Below are 12422 nucleotides of genomic sequence, written 5' to 3' on the forward strand. Positions count from 1 at the left end.
TCCAGATTCAGGTATATTGTAACCATTGAAGGTTCATTAGGTTTTAATTACTTGACTTAATTAAATGTAATTAGAGGGAAGTTGCAGTTCACATCCCTCATTGACTCTCCAATCAACAATTTGGAGATTTGAGGTGGGGGTAACCTAGCTAATTGCCTGAATACAAAAATGTTTTATCTTCTATTTGAAGAAAAAGCTGATGCTGGAAGATAGATGATCTGATTAAGGTATTCAAAATTATGGTACATTTCTTTGTCATTTACCCCATCAAATCCTTCATTATGTAATGGTTCATTGGTTTCTTTAGTGTCATGTGTACAGAGCCACAGTGAAATATTTGTTTTGCATGTTATCTACTGACACTGGTCTGATGAAGGGTCTTGACCCGAAATGTCACCTATTCCTTTTCTCCGGAGATGCTGTCTGACCGCTGAGTTACTCCAACTTTTTCTGTCTCTTTTTGTTATAAATTAATCCCAGGTATTTGCCCAGCAATCTGAACAGTTTCCTGCATAGTAAAATGGTTCCTAAACAGATGAAATAAATCTCAGTTTCACACCTTTCTCAGTGACTTTTGTCTGGAAATAAGGAGAGGAGAACGATGCTGATGGGATTGCTCCTCAGAGAGCCAGCATCGGAGTTGATGGGCAGAATCACCTCCTCCTGCATCATAATAAGTCAGAAAGATCCTTGTCCACTCTGTAGAATATCTACCTATTTATGATACTGATCAATGTCTTACATAGAGACAAAAGTTTTGTTAGATAGATATAAAACAAGCCAAAGCTCATATCTAGAAAATTTTGGCACAACACTCAAACATATTTGTTTGAAATTGGAAGAACATCAAATCATATCTGGAGTCTGAAGAAGGGTCCTGACTCTAAACATCGCCTAAACATGTTCTCCATGAATGCCTGACCCGCTGAGTTACTCCAGCACTTTGTGTCTCTTTTTATAACTGCCTCAGACACTGATAATACATGAAATAAAGATTTTTTTGTGTTCTTTTATGGATGGGTTTCTATTAGCAGAGCCACCATTTATTCCCATTACTTAAAAGGTGGTATGGAGCTATTTGATGAACTAGTGCAGACCCTGTGGTGAAGATGTTCCCAAAGTGCTGTTGGGTGGGACCTTCTAGATCCCTGACCAGGTGAGAAGGAAGGAAATGGTGATCTATTTCCAAGTCAGGACGTGTTTCCGTTGTTGAGTTTAGTTTAGTTTAGTTTATTATCACATGTACCGAGGTTGTCAGCGGAAAGACAATACATGATTACATTTGAGCCATTCACAGTCTACAGATACATGATAAGGGAAAAACGTTTAGTACAAGGTAAGGTAAAGCCGGTAAAGTCTGATCAAAGATAGTCCGAGGGTCCTCGATGAGGTAGATAATAGTTCAGGACTGCTCTCCGGTTGCAGTAGGATGGTTCAATTGCCTGATAACAGTTGGGAAGAAACTGTCTCTAAATCTAGAGGTGTGTGTTTTCACACTTCTATACATTTTGCCCAATGGGAGAGGGGAGAAGAGGTGCGACTTGTCCTTGATTATGCTGCTGGCCTTGCCAAGGCAGCGTGAGGTATAAATTGAGTCAATGGAAGAGAGGTTGGTTTGTGTGATGATCTGGGCTGCGTCCACAATTCAGTGCAATTTCTTGCGTTCTTGGATGGAGCTGTTGAGGGTAACATTCCCACTAACAAACAATAGATCAAAATAAAGAAGCATGTTGAACTGATCATCTTAAAATAGATCCAGAGTATCAAACCCCCCTCACCTGTATCCATCTATCCCTTGCCAGGCTTTGTTCCACCACCAACTCTTTTCTAGCTTTCTCCCCCTATTACAATCAGGCTGGAGGGTCCCGACCCCAAATTGTCATCTGTCCCCGTCCTCCACAGATGCTGCCTGACCCGTTGAGTTACTTCAGCACATTGTGTTTGACATAAAATAGACCCAATTTAGATAAAGAATATTGGTGGAGATAAATAACAACTATTCCATACTTTGTAATGGCCACATTACTGAAAAGACTCTTATCCAGACCTACTTGATTGTATATTTGGGATTGGGTCACCTTTCTTGAAGATGTAAAGTGGGATAGCATTGAACTAGTGTGAATGGGTGATCGATGGTCGGTGTGGATGTGGTGGGCTGAAGGGCCTGTTTTCAAGTTGTATCTCTAAACTAACAGAGGAGGGAGGAAGGGACGGCAGATGCTGGTTTACATTGAAGACACAAAATGCTGGAATAACTCAGCATCTCTGGTTTTGGGTCAAGACTCATCTTCAGACAGAGAGTCAGGGGAGAGAGAAACTAGAGGCATAAAGAAGTACAAAGAACAGATGAATGAAAGGTATGCAAAAGGACAAATCGAAGAGAGGAAAATGTGCTGGATTGTGAGATACTGGACAAAAGTCCTGCTTGCAAATGTATAACTGCAATTGCTGGAAATTTGAACTAAAACAAAAAGCTGAAATACCCAGCATCTGTGGAGAGACATTTTTATTTTTATTTTTATTTTATCATCAGACCCAGTAGTGCTCACACCAGTTATTAGACCTTGCCATCCCTGTGCCCACCTATTGAGAGAAATTCATTACAGTCGATATTGTGTGGAGTATTTCCCCTTTGTATTGTACTAGAGAGACACATCTGGTCACCTGTCCGTAACGCGAGGGTTGGCGCCGTTGGCCGTCCCCGCGTATACGGAGGCGGCGAGCGCGCCGGCGCGGGTTGCTATGGCGATGCGGCCTCCATGCTGACCTGGGCCCGCCCGTTGCTGCTGGCGGCCATGAGGGACCAGGCGGCCACCGATGGCGGCGGCGGCGTCAGGCGGCTGCGCCTCCTGCGGCAGCCCGCGGGAGCCGGGCCCGGGCCCGGGCTCAGGCCGCGGCCTGGAGTTGGAGGTAAGCGGGGACGGGCTTCCTGGTTACTGCATCGGGTTGTCGGGGCGTCCCGGCTCCACGCTGAGGCTCCCGGGCCGCCCCGCTCCACGCTGGGACCTCGGGCCGCCCCTCGCTGCGCTGGGACCACCGCTCCACGATGAGACCTCGGGCCGCCCCTCGCCGCGCTGGGACCCCCGCTCCACGATGAGACCTCGGGCCGCCCCTCGCCGCGCTGGGACCCCCGCTCCACGATGAGACCTCGGGCCGCCCCTCGCCGCGCTGGGAACCCCCGCTCCACAGTGGGACCTCCGGCCGCCCCTCACCGCGCTGGGAACCCCGCTCCACGCTGAGACCTCGGGCCGCCATGTCCTTGTCAACTGGGGGAGTTGGGCCTGGGTCACAGGTGGGCAGGGAGACACAGGTAACGCCAGGTAACCTGGGCTCCAATAATTAAGGTCCCCTAGACCTGACTTTAAAAGACATAGGCCGGGTTAGTCAGCATTTCACATTGCCTTGAGATGATGCCCTACACAGAGAGTCAATTTTTGGTAACACTCTCTCTTCCCCTGCCCCTTCTATTTCCTGTGCTCCCCCACCCTGGATTGCACCCATTTCTCCCACTATCCCATCTTCCCACATTTCCAAACCTTTTTTTAACGTTCTCCATCCTATTCCAGTCCCATCCCAAAGTGTCACCCACCCCTGCCCTCCAGATGCTGCCTGACCTGCTGAGTTACTCCAGTACTTTGTTTTCTTTTGTAAACTGGCATCTGCAGTTCCTTGTGTTTCCATCTTCCTCTCTAAATCTGGATATATACCCACCACATTTTTGGGATAGGAATTCTAAAGATTCCCCAAAAACAACAATCCTTTATCCCGAGTCCTTTATTGACATTTAAACTCTTCATGTGGAAGAAAGATTTGCTTGGCCCTCTTTAGAAGCCTGTTTGACTCAATGAGATAACTTTCCATTTCCTTAACTCTATTTTGTTTAGCAAAGTCTTTTTCAATCTGGTTTTATCCATAAACGAAAGCTAATGAATCTATGCTGCTTATATATTTCTTTACATATGGTAGGTTAATAGTAAAACTATATACAGTGCCCTCCACAATGTTTGGGACAAAGACCCATCATTTATTTATTTGCCTCCATTCTCCACAATTTGAGATTTGCAATAGAAAAAAATCACGTGGTAAAAGTGCACATTGTCAGATTTTAATAACGGGTTATTTTTATACATTTTGGTTTCACCATGTAGAAATTACAGCAGTGTTTATACATAGTCCTCCCATTTCAAGGCACCATAATGTTTGGGACACAGCAATGTCACGTAAATGAAAATTGTCATGTTTAGTATTTTGTTGCATATCCTTTGCGTGCAATGACTGCTTGAAGTCTGCGATTTATGGACATCATCAGTTGCTGGGTGTCTTCTCTGGTGATGCTCTGCCAGGCCTGTATTGCAGCCACCTTTAGCTTATGCTTGATTTGGGGTTTGTCCCCTTCAGTTTTCTCTTCAGCATATAAAAGGCATGCTCAATTAGGTTCAGATCGGGTGATTGACTTGGCCACTCAAGAATTGACCATTTTTTAGCTTTGAAAAACTCCTTTGTTGCTTTAGCAGTATGTTTGGGATCATTGTCTTGCTGAAGAATGAACTGCCGGCCAATGAGTTTTGAGGCATTTGTTTGAACTTGAGCAGATACGATGCGTCTGTACACTTCAGAATTCATTATGCTACGACCATCAGCAGTTGTATCATCAATGAAGATAAGTGAGCCAGTATCTTCAGCAGCCATACATGCCCAGGCCATAACACCCCCACCACGGTGTTTCACAGATGAGGTGGTATGCTTTGGATCTTGGGCAGTTCCTTCTCTCCTCCATACTTTGCTCTTGCCATCACTCTGATATAAGTTAATCTTCGTCTCAGCTATCCACAAGACCTTTTTCCAGAACTGTGGTTGCTCTTTTAAGAACTTCTTGGCAAACTGTAATCTGGCCATCCTATTTTTGCGGCTAACCACTGGTTTGCATGTTGTAGTGTTGCCTCTGTATTTCTGTTCATGAAGTCTTCAGCGGACAGTGGCCATTGACAAATCCACACCTGACTCCTGAAGAGTGTTTCTAATCTGTCGGACAGGTGTTTGGGGATTTTTCTTTATTATAGAGAGAATTCCTGTCATCAGCTGTGGAGGTCTTCCTTGGCCTGCCAGTCCTTTGCGATTAGTAAGCTCACCAGTGCTCTCTTTCTTAATGATGCTCCAAAAGTTGATTTTAGTAAGCTTAATGTTTGGCTGATGTCTCTAACAGTATTATTCTTGTTTCTTAGTCTCATAATGGCTTCTTTGACTTTCATTGGCACAACTTTGGTCCTCATGTTGATAAATAGCAATAAAAGTTTCCAAAGGTGATGGAAAGACTGGAGGAAAGACTAGGTGCTGAGAGCTCTCATATACCTGCATTAAGGAGGCATTTAAACACACCTGAGCAATTGCAAACACCTGTGAAGCCATGTGTCCCAAACATTATGATGCCCTGAAATGGGGGAACCATGTATAAACACTGCTGTAATTTCTGCATGGTGAAACCAAGATGTATAAAAAAGGCCTTTATTATTGTGCACATGTGATTTTTTTTCTATTACAAATCTCAAATTGTGGAGTATAGAGGCAAATAAATATATGATGGGTCTTTGTCCCAAACATTATGGAGGGCACTGTATATTATCGATTTATATCTGACTATGTACCGGCTGGATGGGCCGTACCAAAGCATTTTTTAAGAGTTAGCATATATTGTTGGGCATGGGACATTTTTTGTTCAGACCAAGAAGAGTTGGCAGGTTACTTCATATTAGAGCACAAATAATTTGAATGTTCTACAGACACCAAGAAATGGTTTTGATGTTCAATTTGCGAGAACTGAACCCTTGGAGCACAAATGTCACTGTTCAATGAAAAGGGTTTCAGTATTAATCTGAGTACTTGCTTGCTCAAGTTAAACTTGAGGGATCTTGGGATCCAAGTCCATAGCTCCCTGAAAGTGTCAACAGAAGTAGGTAGATTGGTAAAGAAGGCAAATGGTATCCTTGCCTTCACTGGTTGAGGCATTGAGTATGTGTCAGGAAATCATGATGCTGAAGAAGGGGTCTCGAACCGAAACGTCACCCATTCCTTCTCTCCAGAGATGCTGCTTGTCTCCAGCATTTTGTGTCTATTTTCGCTGCTCTATAAGACTTTGGTTAGGCTGCATTTGAAGTATTGCGGGTGATCTGGTTGCACCATTGCAAGAAGTACACGGAGGTTTACCAGAATACTGCTGGGATTAAGGGGTATAGGTACAGGCAGAATTTGGACAATTTGGATTGTTTTTTTCTGGAACATCGTAGGTAGAGGGGAACCCTGATAGAAGTATATAAAATTATGAGAAACATGGATAAGATAGACAGTCAGGGTGGAAATGTCAAAGACTAGAGGGCATAGCTTTAAATTGAGAGGGACAAAGTTTAAAGGATATATGCAATTAAGGGCAGCAAAGTGGTACAGCAGTAGTTGATGCCTACAGCGCCAGAGACTCTGGATCAATCCTGACTGCAGGTGCTGTCTATGGAGTTTGCACGTGCTTCCTGTGACCCTGGGTTTTCTCCGGGTGCTCTGGTTTCCTCCCACATTCCAAAGACGTGCAAGTTGGTAGGTGATTTGGGTTTTGTAAATTGTCCCTAGTGTGTAGGATAGTACTAGTGTACAGGTGATCATTGGTCAACATGGACACGGTGGGCTGAAGGGCCTGTTCCCATGCTGTATCTCTAAAACAGGGGTTCCCAACCTTTTTCGTCCCGTTTACCCCAGGCAACTTTTCAAAAGTAAATTTACCCCCACCCTGTTTTGTTCAGTAGTTTGAGTTTACACTTCTACCATAATAAAGCAACTTACAAAGGGGAAATTTTAAAATACTGTTTTTAACATTATTTTGTTCAAATTTACCTCCTGGGTCGGCGAAATTTACCCCAGGTTGGGAACCCTTGCTCTAAAACTAAAATATACTGGAAAGTTTTTTACACAGAGAGTGGTAGGAACACGCTACTGGGGTGGTGGTGGTGGTGGACGCAGATACAATAGGGGTATTTAAGAGGCTTTTAGATAGGTGCATGGATATGATCATGTGCAGGCAAAGGAGATTAGATTATCTTGGAATCATGTTCAGCACAGTCATGTGGGCCAAAGGGCCTGGTCCTGTGTTGTGCCGTTCCTGTGTTGTGCCGTTCCTGTGTTGTGCCGTTCCTGTGTTGTATGAATTCACTGCTAACACACATTTATTCTCTGTACGCAGATTGGAATGAGGTCCTAAGAGAAACTGTAAATGCTCTCCAGCGTGGCCGTGTCGTGGCTGTTCCAACAGACACCATTTATGGAATTGCCTGCCTGGCTCAGAATTCTGAAGCCATCCAAAGAATTTACGAAATTAAAGGCCGGAATACAGACAAGCCTTTAGCTATTTCTGTTGGAAATGTTGAAGATATTTATAAGTGAGTGCAAGTACAGAAGAGACCAAGCCACAATCTGTCTGATATTTCATTGTTTTGGGGTATGTGCCACAGCAAGATCCTCTTTAATACCTGCATAATTAACGTCTTGTTTTTTAAAATTCATTCGGTTGTTGAGGACAAGTTTAGGAAGCTTGGGTTCATGCAGATCAAATCTTTTGTAAATGTACAAGTTGAGTATTTCAGGATTACAATAAGTTTAACGCTCAGTATCGTGTGGAGTTCTAATAACCAAGGAAGACAGACTGGTAAACGGGACAGTAAAGAAAATGGGCAACATTTCTGAAGTAAATACTTCCTGGAATATGCTAGTGAATATACAGATTGTATAACAAAGCCCCATGGAACATAATTCTTTGTTCCCAAGTGTTTTGCTATACAATCTGTATATTTCCTAGTATATTCCAATTGGAAGAGCTGACAAAGATGTGGATGCAGTCTTTAATGTAAAAAGCTGACTTGTGGGTTGTGATTTTATTTTCCCTGTTCAAAAAGTTGTTTCCAATAGATGCAATATATCGTTCTTGATAGATTGATCATCCACTATTATTTGAGTGTACTATTTCGTAAATTAAGCACTTTCCTTGGTTTCTATAGGTACTGTAAGGTCACTGTTCCTGACCAGGTATTAAGCGATCTCCTTCCAGGACCTGTAACGTTGGTCTTTAAGCGGTCTGATGAATTGAACAAGGATTTAAATCCTTTCACTGATGTAAGAATGAATTTGTGCTTTTTGTTGCTTCCTCATATGGCTCTATTCTATAGTAGTATGGAACTATGAAGCTTAAACGAACTGGCCTATTAATTTGGAATGGGCAAGGAACTAAAAATGCTGGAATCCTGAGTATATGCAAAATGCTCGCGTAACTCACTGGGTCTGGCAGCATCTGTGGGGGGAATCGGTGTGTAATGTTTTGGGTCTAGACCTTTCTTCAAGCTGATTGTAGTAGAGGGGAGAAAGCTGGAAAAGAGAGGATCAGGGTGGGATAAAGCCTGGCATGTGATGGGTGGATACAGGTGAGGGGGGTTTAAATGGCAGATGGGTGGCGTAACTGACGGACTAGAGAGGAAGAGGAGATAAAAGGGAGACACCAAGAACTGCAGATGGTGACATTTTGAGGGAATACACACAGTGCTGGAATAACTCAGCGGGTCAGGCTGCATCTGTGGACGATATGGATAGGTGAAGTTTTGGGTAGATACCCTTCTTCGAGTAAAGTGATTTGAAATAAGGAGAGGAGTGAAATGTAAAACCAGAAGAGGGACATGGGTGGATGGGTGCAGCCTGTTAATTTGAATTGGTTGCAATTACAGTCACTTTTCCATGTTACATTCAGTTGGTGGGTGTGCGGGTTCCAGAGCATGCGTTCGTGCAGAAACTGGCACAACTGTGTGGTGAACCTCTGGCATTGACAAGTGCTAATGTCAGCTCCCGAACCAGCACTTTGACCCCAGAGGTGAGTGTCATTCAGTACAAGTAAACGTCTCTCCTGAGTATACTTTTTCCAATTTTCTAATTTTTCTAATTCTATACTTTATCTAATTGTTCAGTCATTACATAAACTTAAAATAATTATCATCTTCTATTCCCACTGATCCTGAATCTATAGAACATTGCAAAATGATCACCAATGTGTCCACGATTTCTAGCGCCACCTCCTTAGGTACTCTGGGATGCAGACCATCAGGCCCTAGGGATTTATCAGCCTCCAGTCCCATCAGTCTACCCAACACCATTTCCTGCCTAATGTGAATTTCCTTCAGTTCCTCCGTCACCCTAGGATCTCTGGCCACTAGAACATCTGGGAGCTTGTTTGTTACAAACATAAAGCAGCAATAAATGTAGAATGATTAGAGCATAGCACAGGGACAGGCCCTTTGGCCCACTGTGTGTGTGCCAAGCTGAAGTCACCAGGAAACAAGGGGAAAAACTCCAATGATGGGAGTTGTACCTTGCACAACATTTAGTTTATTATCACATGTACTGAGGTACAGTGAAAAGCTTCTTTTTTTGTTGTGTGCTATCCAGTCACCAGATAGATTACACATGAATATAATTAAGCTGCCCACAGTGTGCAGATACAGGAAAAAAACTGATAATCTGAGGATCTTCAATGAGGTAGATGGTAGCTCAGACCACTCTCCAGTTAGTGATGGAATGGTTCAGTTGCCAGATAACAGCTGGGAAGAAACTGTCCCTGAATCAATAGATTCAAAAGATGATCCTTTTTGATTTATTATCACGTGTACAGAGATACTGTGAAAAACTTTGTTATACATGCCACCCAGGTTAATAAAAAAAACACATCCAAACATAATCATAATATAAACTATGGATGAGAACAGCAGGCAGCGCAAAGACAAATGAAACAGTGCAGAATATACTCTGGTGAATACAGAGAAAGTGCAGATTAAAAAAAAGTGCAAAGTCAGCAACAAGGTAGATTGCTGGTGGGGAGGATTTGAGAGGTCAGGAATTCAGGAATTTGATAGCAGAGAGGAAGAAGCTGTTGAACCTGATGGCACGTGGTTTTAAGCTTTTGTACCCGCTGCCCGACGGGATAAGGAATAACCAGGGTGCGAGTGGTCCTTGATTTTGCGTAGGAAGGAACTGCAGATGCTGGTTTACATCGAAGATAAACACAAAATGCTAGAGTAACTCAGCAGGTTGGGCAGCATCTCTCGAGAAAAGGAATGGGTGACGTTTTGGTTCGAGATCCTTCTTCAGACTGAGAGTCGAGAAAGGGAAACGAGAGATATCGATGGTAATATTAAGAGATACAGAAAAAATGAATGAAAGATATGAAAAAAATGTGACGATGATCAAGGAAAGGTAGAGCCTACAATGGTCCACTGTTCACTGTCTGTATAACCCATTATCACCTAGCGCACAGCTAACCATTGCGGAATTGTGAAACAATTTTCCCCAATCTAATAAAATTATTTTATAGAACTGTATTGTTGGTATTCTGCTGTGATTTAAAGTTTTTAGTACTTTTAGACTACCCTGGCATCTTCCACTACTTAATTCTTTCCAGAAAATTTCTTCACGATATAAGAACTTTGAGATTTATCGGTATAAATATCCATCTTGGTTATTGAACCATCTTAACCAATTTAGATAAGAACCTGGCCTTCTGAATTTAGCATATAGTGTGGTTTCCTGTGGAGTAGGCCTTGCATTACAAAAAGTGCAGGAAGGACTCGGTGGGGCATGCAGCATTGTGGAGGAGATGGTCTGTCCATTTCCTCCACAGATGCTGCCTGACCTGCTGAGTTTCTCCAGCACTTTGTGTTTAGCTCAAGATTCCCACACGCGCATTTTCTTTTGTCTCCAAGCCTCCCATTTCTATTGCTCTACCCTCCCAAGAGCAATCTAGCAGTCCACTATGTTGGCTTTTCTAATCCAGAATAGTCACCAGGTCACAGTTTTTAAATAATTGCCACGTTATCATTCAGTCAAACTAGTCAAAAATTTTAAGCAGGCTTCTGAGGCTAACTGACAATGTAGCAGTACAATTAATTCTCATTAATTATCTCTCCCTCTTGTATCTCGATGAAACTTTAAAAAAAATTAAATCTGATCCAATATAACTTCTCTCAATTGCCTGTAGGAGTTTAAGGATATTTGGCCTTCGTTGGGTCTTGTTGTCGATGGTGGGCCTGTTGGAGATATGATGAGCCCTGAATGTCGCTTGGGATCAACAGTGGTTAACTTGGCCACACCAGGAAAATACAGTATCATCAGGCCTGGATGGTGAGTATCCATTTCATGTATTGAATGAATTATACAAAACAGGAGGAGGCCCTTTCCTCCAACGTGCCTGCGACAGCTCTTTGGTAGAGCCATCCATTTGGTTCCACTCCACATTTTCCAGATCATTGTACTTTGATGTGCATTTTTGTAAAATAAACCTCATCTTTTTTCTAACCAATTGGCTGCAATCTGTGTCTGTTAATTGTTGGTAATCTACATTTTCAGCCATTTGTACATGGAGCAGCACAGCTGAAAAACAGGCCCTTTAGCCCACAATCTCATTGCCAAACATGATGTCGCTAAACTAATCTCTGCCAGTGTACCTATCCAAAAGCCCTTTGCTGCTGAATTGTACAAGCACCAGCATGTTTTGACCTTTGCTCAGGTGGCCAAGCTCTTACTATAAAGTGTTATTGAGGTTATTGTTTCCTGTGGGCAATATTGCATTTAAAACAATCCCAGATCAGTTTGTTACCGTTCCTGCCTAACTCAGTAGGTCATGAGTTGAAATCCCACTCCTGACTTTAATGCAAAATGTAAGCTATCATTCTAATCATGTGCTGACTGTCTAGACAGTCCTGAAAACATTTGCAGATGGATTGGGCACATCCAATTGCAACATCGGCTGAATGTGTGAAAGTGCAATTGATTCAACGCCTTTGCAATTGGTTCAACTCCTCTACTCTTTCTCCAAGTTGTTGTGCTTTTCTTTATTTTCTCATCTCCCCTTTGCTGCTTTTACCTATTATTGATCTTTCTCTGTGGCTGGTGCATCATAGAAAGTTGTTGCTTGTAAAAATCTAGCATTGTTTGGGAGTGTACTGATCTAATTGATTCTCTTCTCTTCTACTTCCATGAACAGTGCATTTACTGCCACAGTGGACATCCTCCAGAAGAAGCATGGATTGTCCTTGTAATGCTAAAAGTGACAGAGTCTATCAGAAATGGTTTATTTCCCTCTGTACAAAATAAAACGCTCAACCTTTTGTCTTTATTTGTCCTTGGATCAAAGTTTGTATTGCAAGTGAACTATTGTACCTCCCTTGGCTATGGCGTGAACACACTAATCACCACTATGTCTACTAAATGACTTCCCATTAAGCACTTACCCTTGTTGGTCTTCCAGGCCTCGGGTTGAAGAACGAAGGCTTATTCCAAGAATAATGCAGGTGTGAGAGTAGAGGTTTAAGAGGCCTGTTGTCACTCGCTCAGTAATCTTGGTGTGATGT

At 42.8% G+C, this 12422-nt stretch overlaps 1 protein-coding gene across 1 annotated transcript; it reads left to right on the forward strand.

Annotated features, from left to right (window-relative positions):
• Positions 1–2654: 2654 nt before the first annotated feature.
• On the forward strand, positions 2655–12187 carry yrdc (yrdC N(6)-threonylcarbamoyltransferase domain containing). Its single transcript, XM_078422973.1, has 6 exons — positions 2655–2910; positions 7223–7418; positions 8034–8148; positions 8774–8893; positions 11051–11193; positions 12056–12187. Exons 1-6 carry the CDS (start codon positions 2760–2762, stop codon positions 12108–12110), a joined length of 780 nt encoding a protein of 259 aa, XP_078279099.1. The 5' UTR covers positions 2655–2759; the 3' UTR covers positions 12111–12187.
• The last annotated feature ends 235 nt before the right edge of the window (positions 12188–12422 follow it).

This window comes from Rhinoraja longicauda, chromosome 27 (assembly GCF_053455715.1).
Source record: "Rhinoraja longicauda isolate Sanriku21f chromosome 27, sRhiLon1.1, whole genome shotgun sequence".
Classification (NCBI taxonomy): Eukaryota; Metazoa; Chordata; class Chondrichthyes; order Rajiformes; family Arhynchobatidae; genus Rhinoraja; species Rhinoraja longicauda.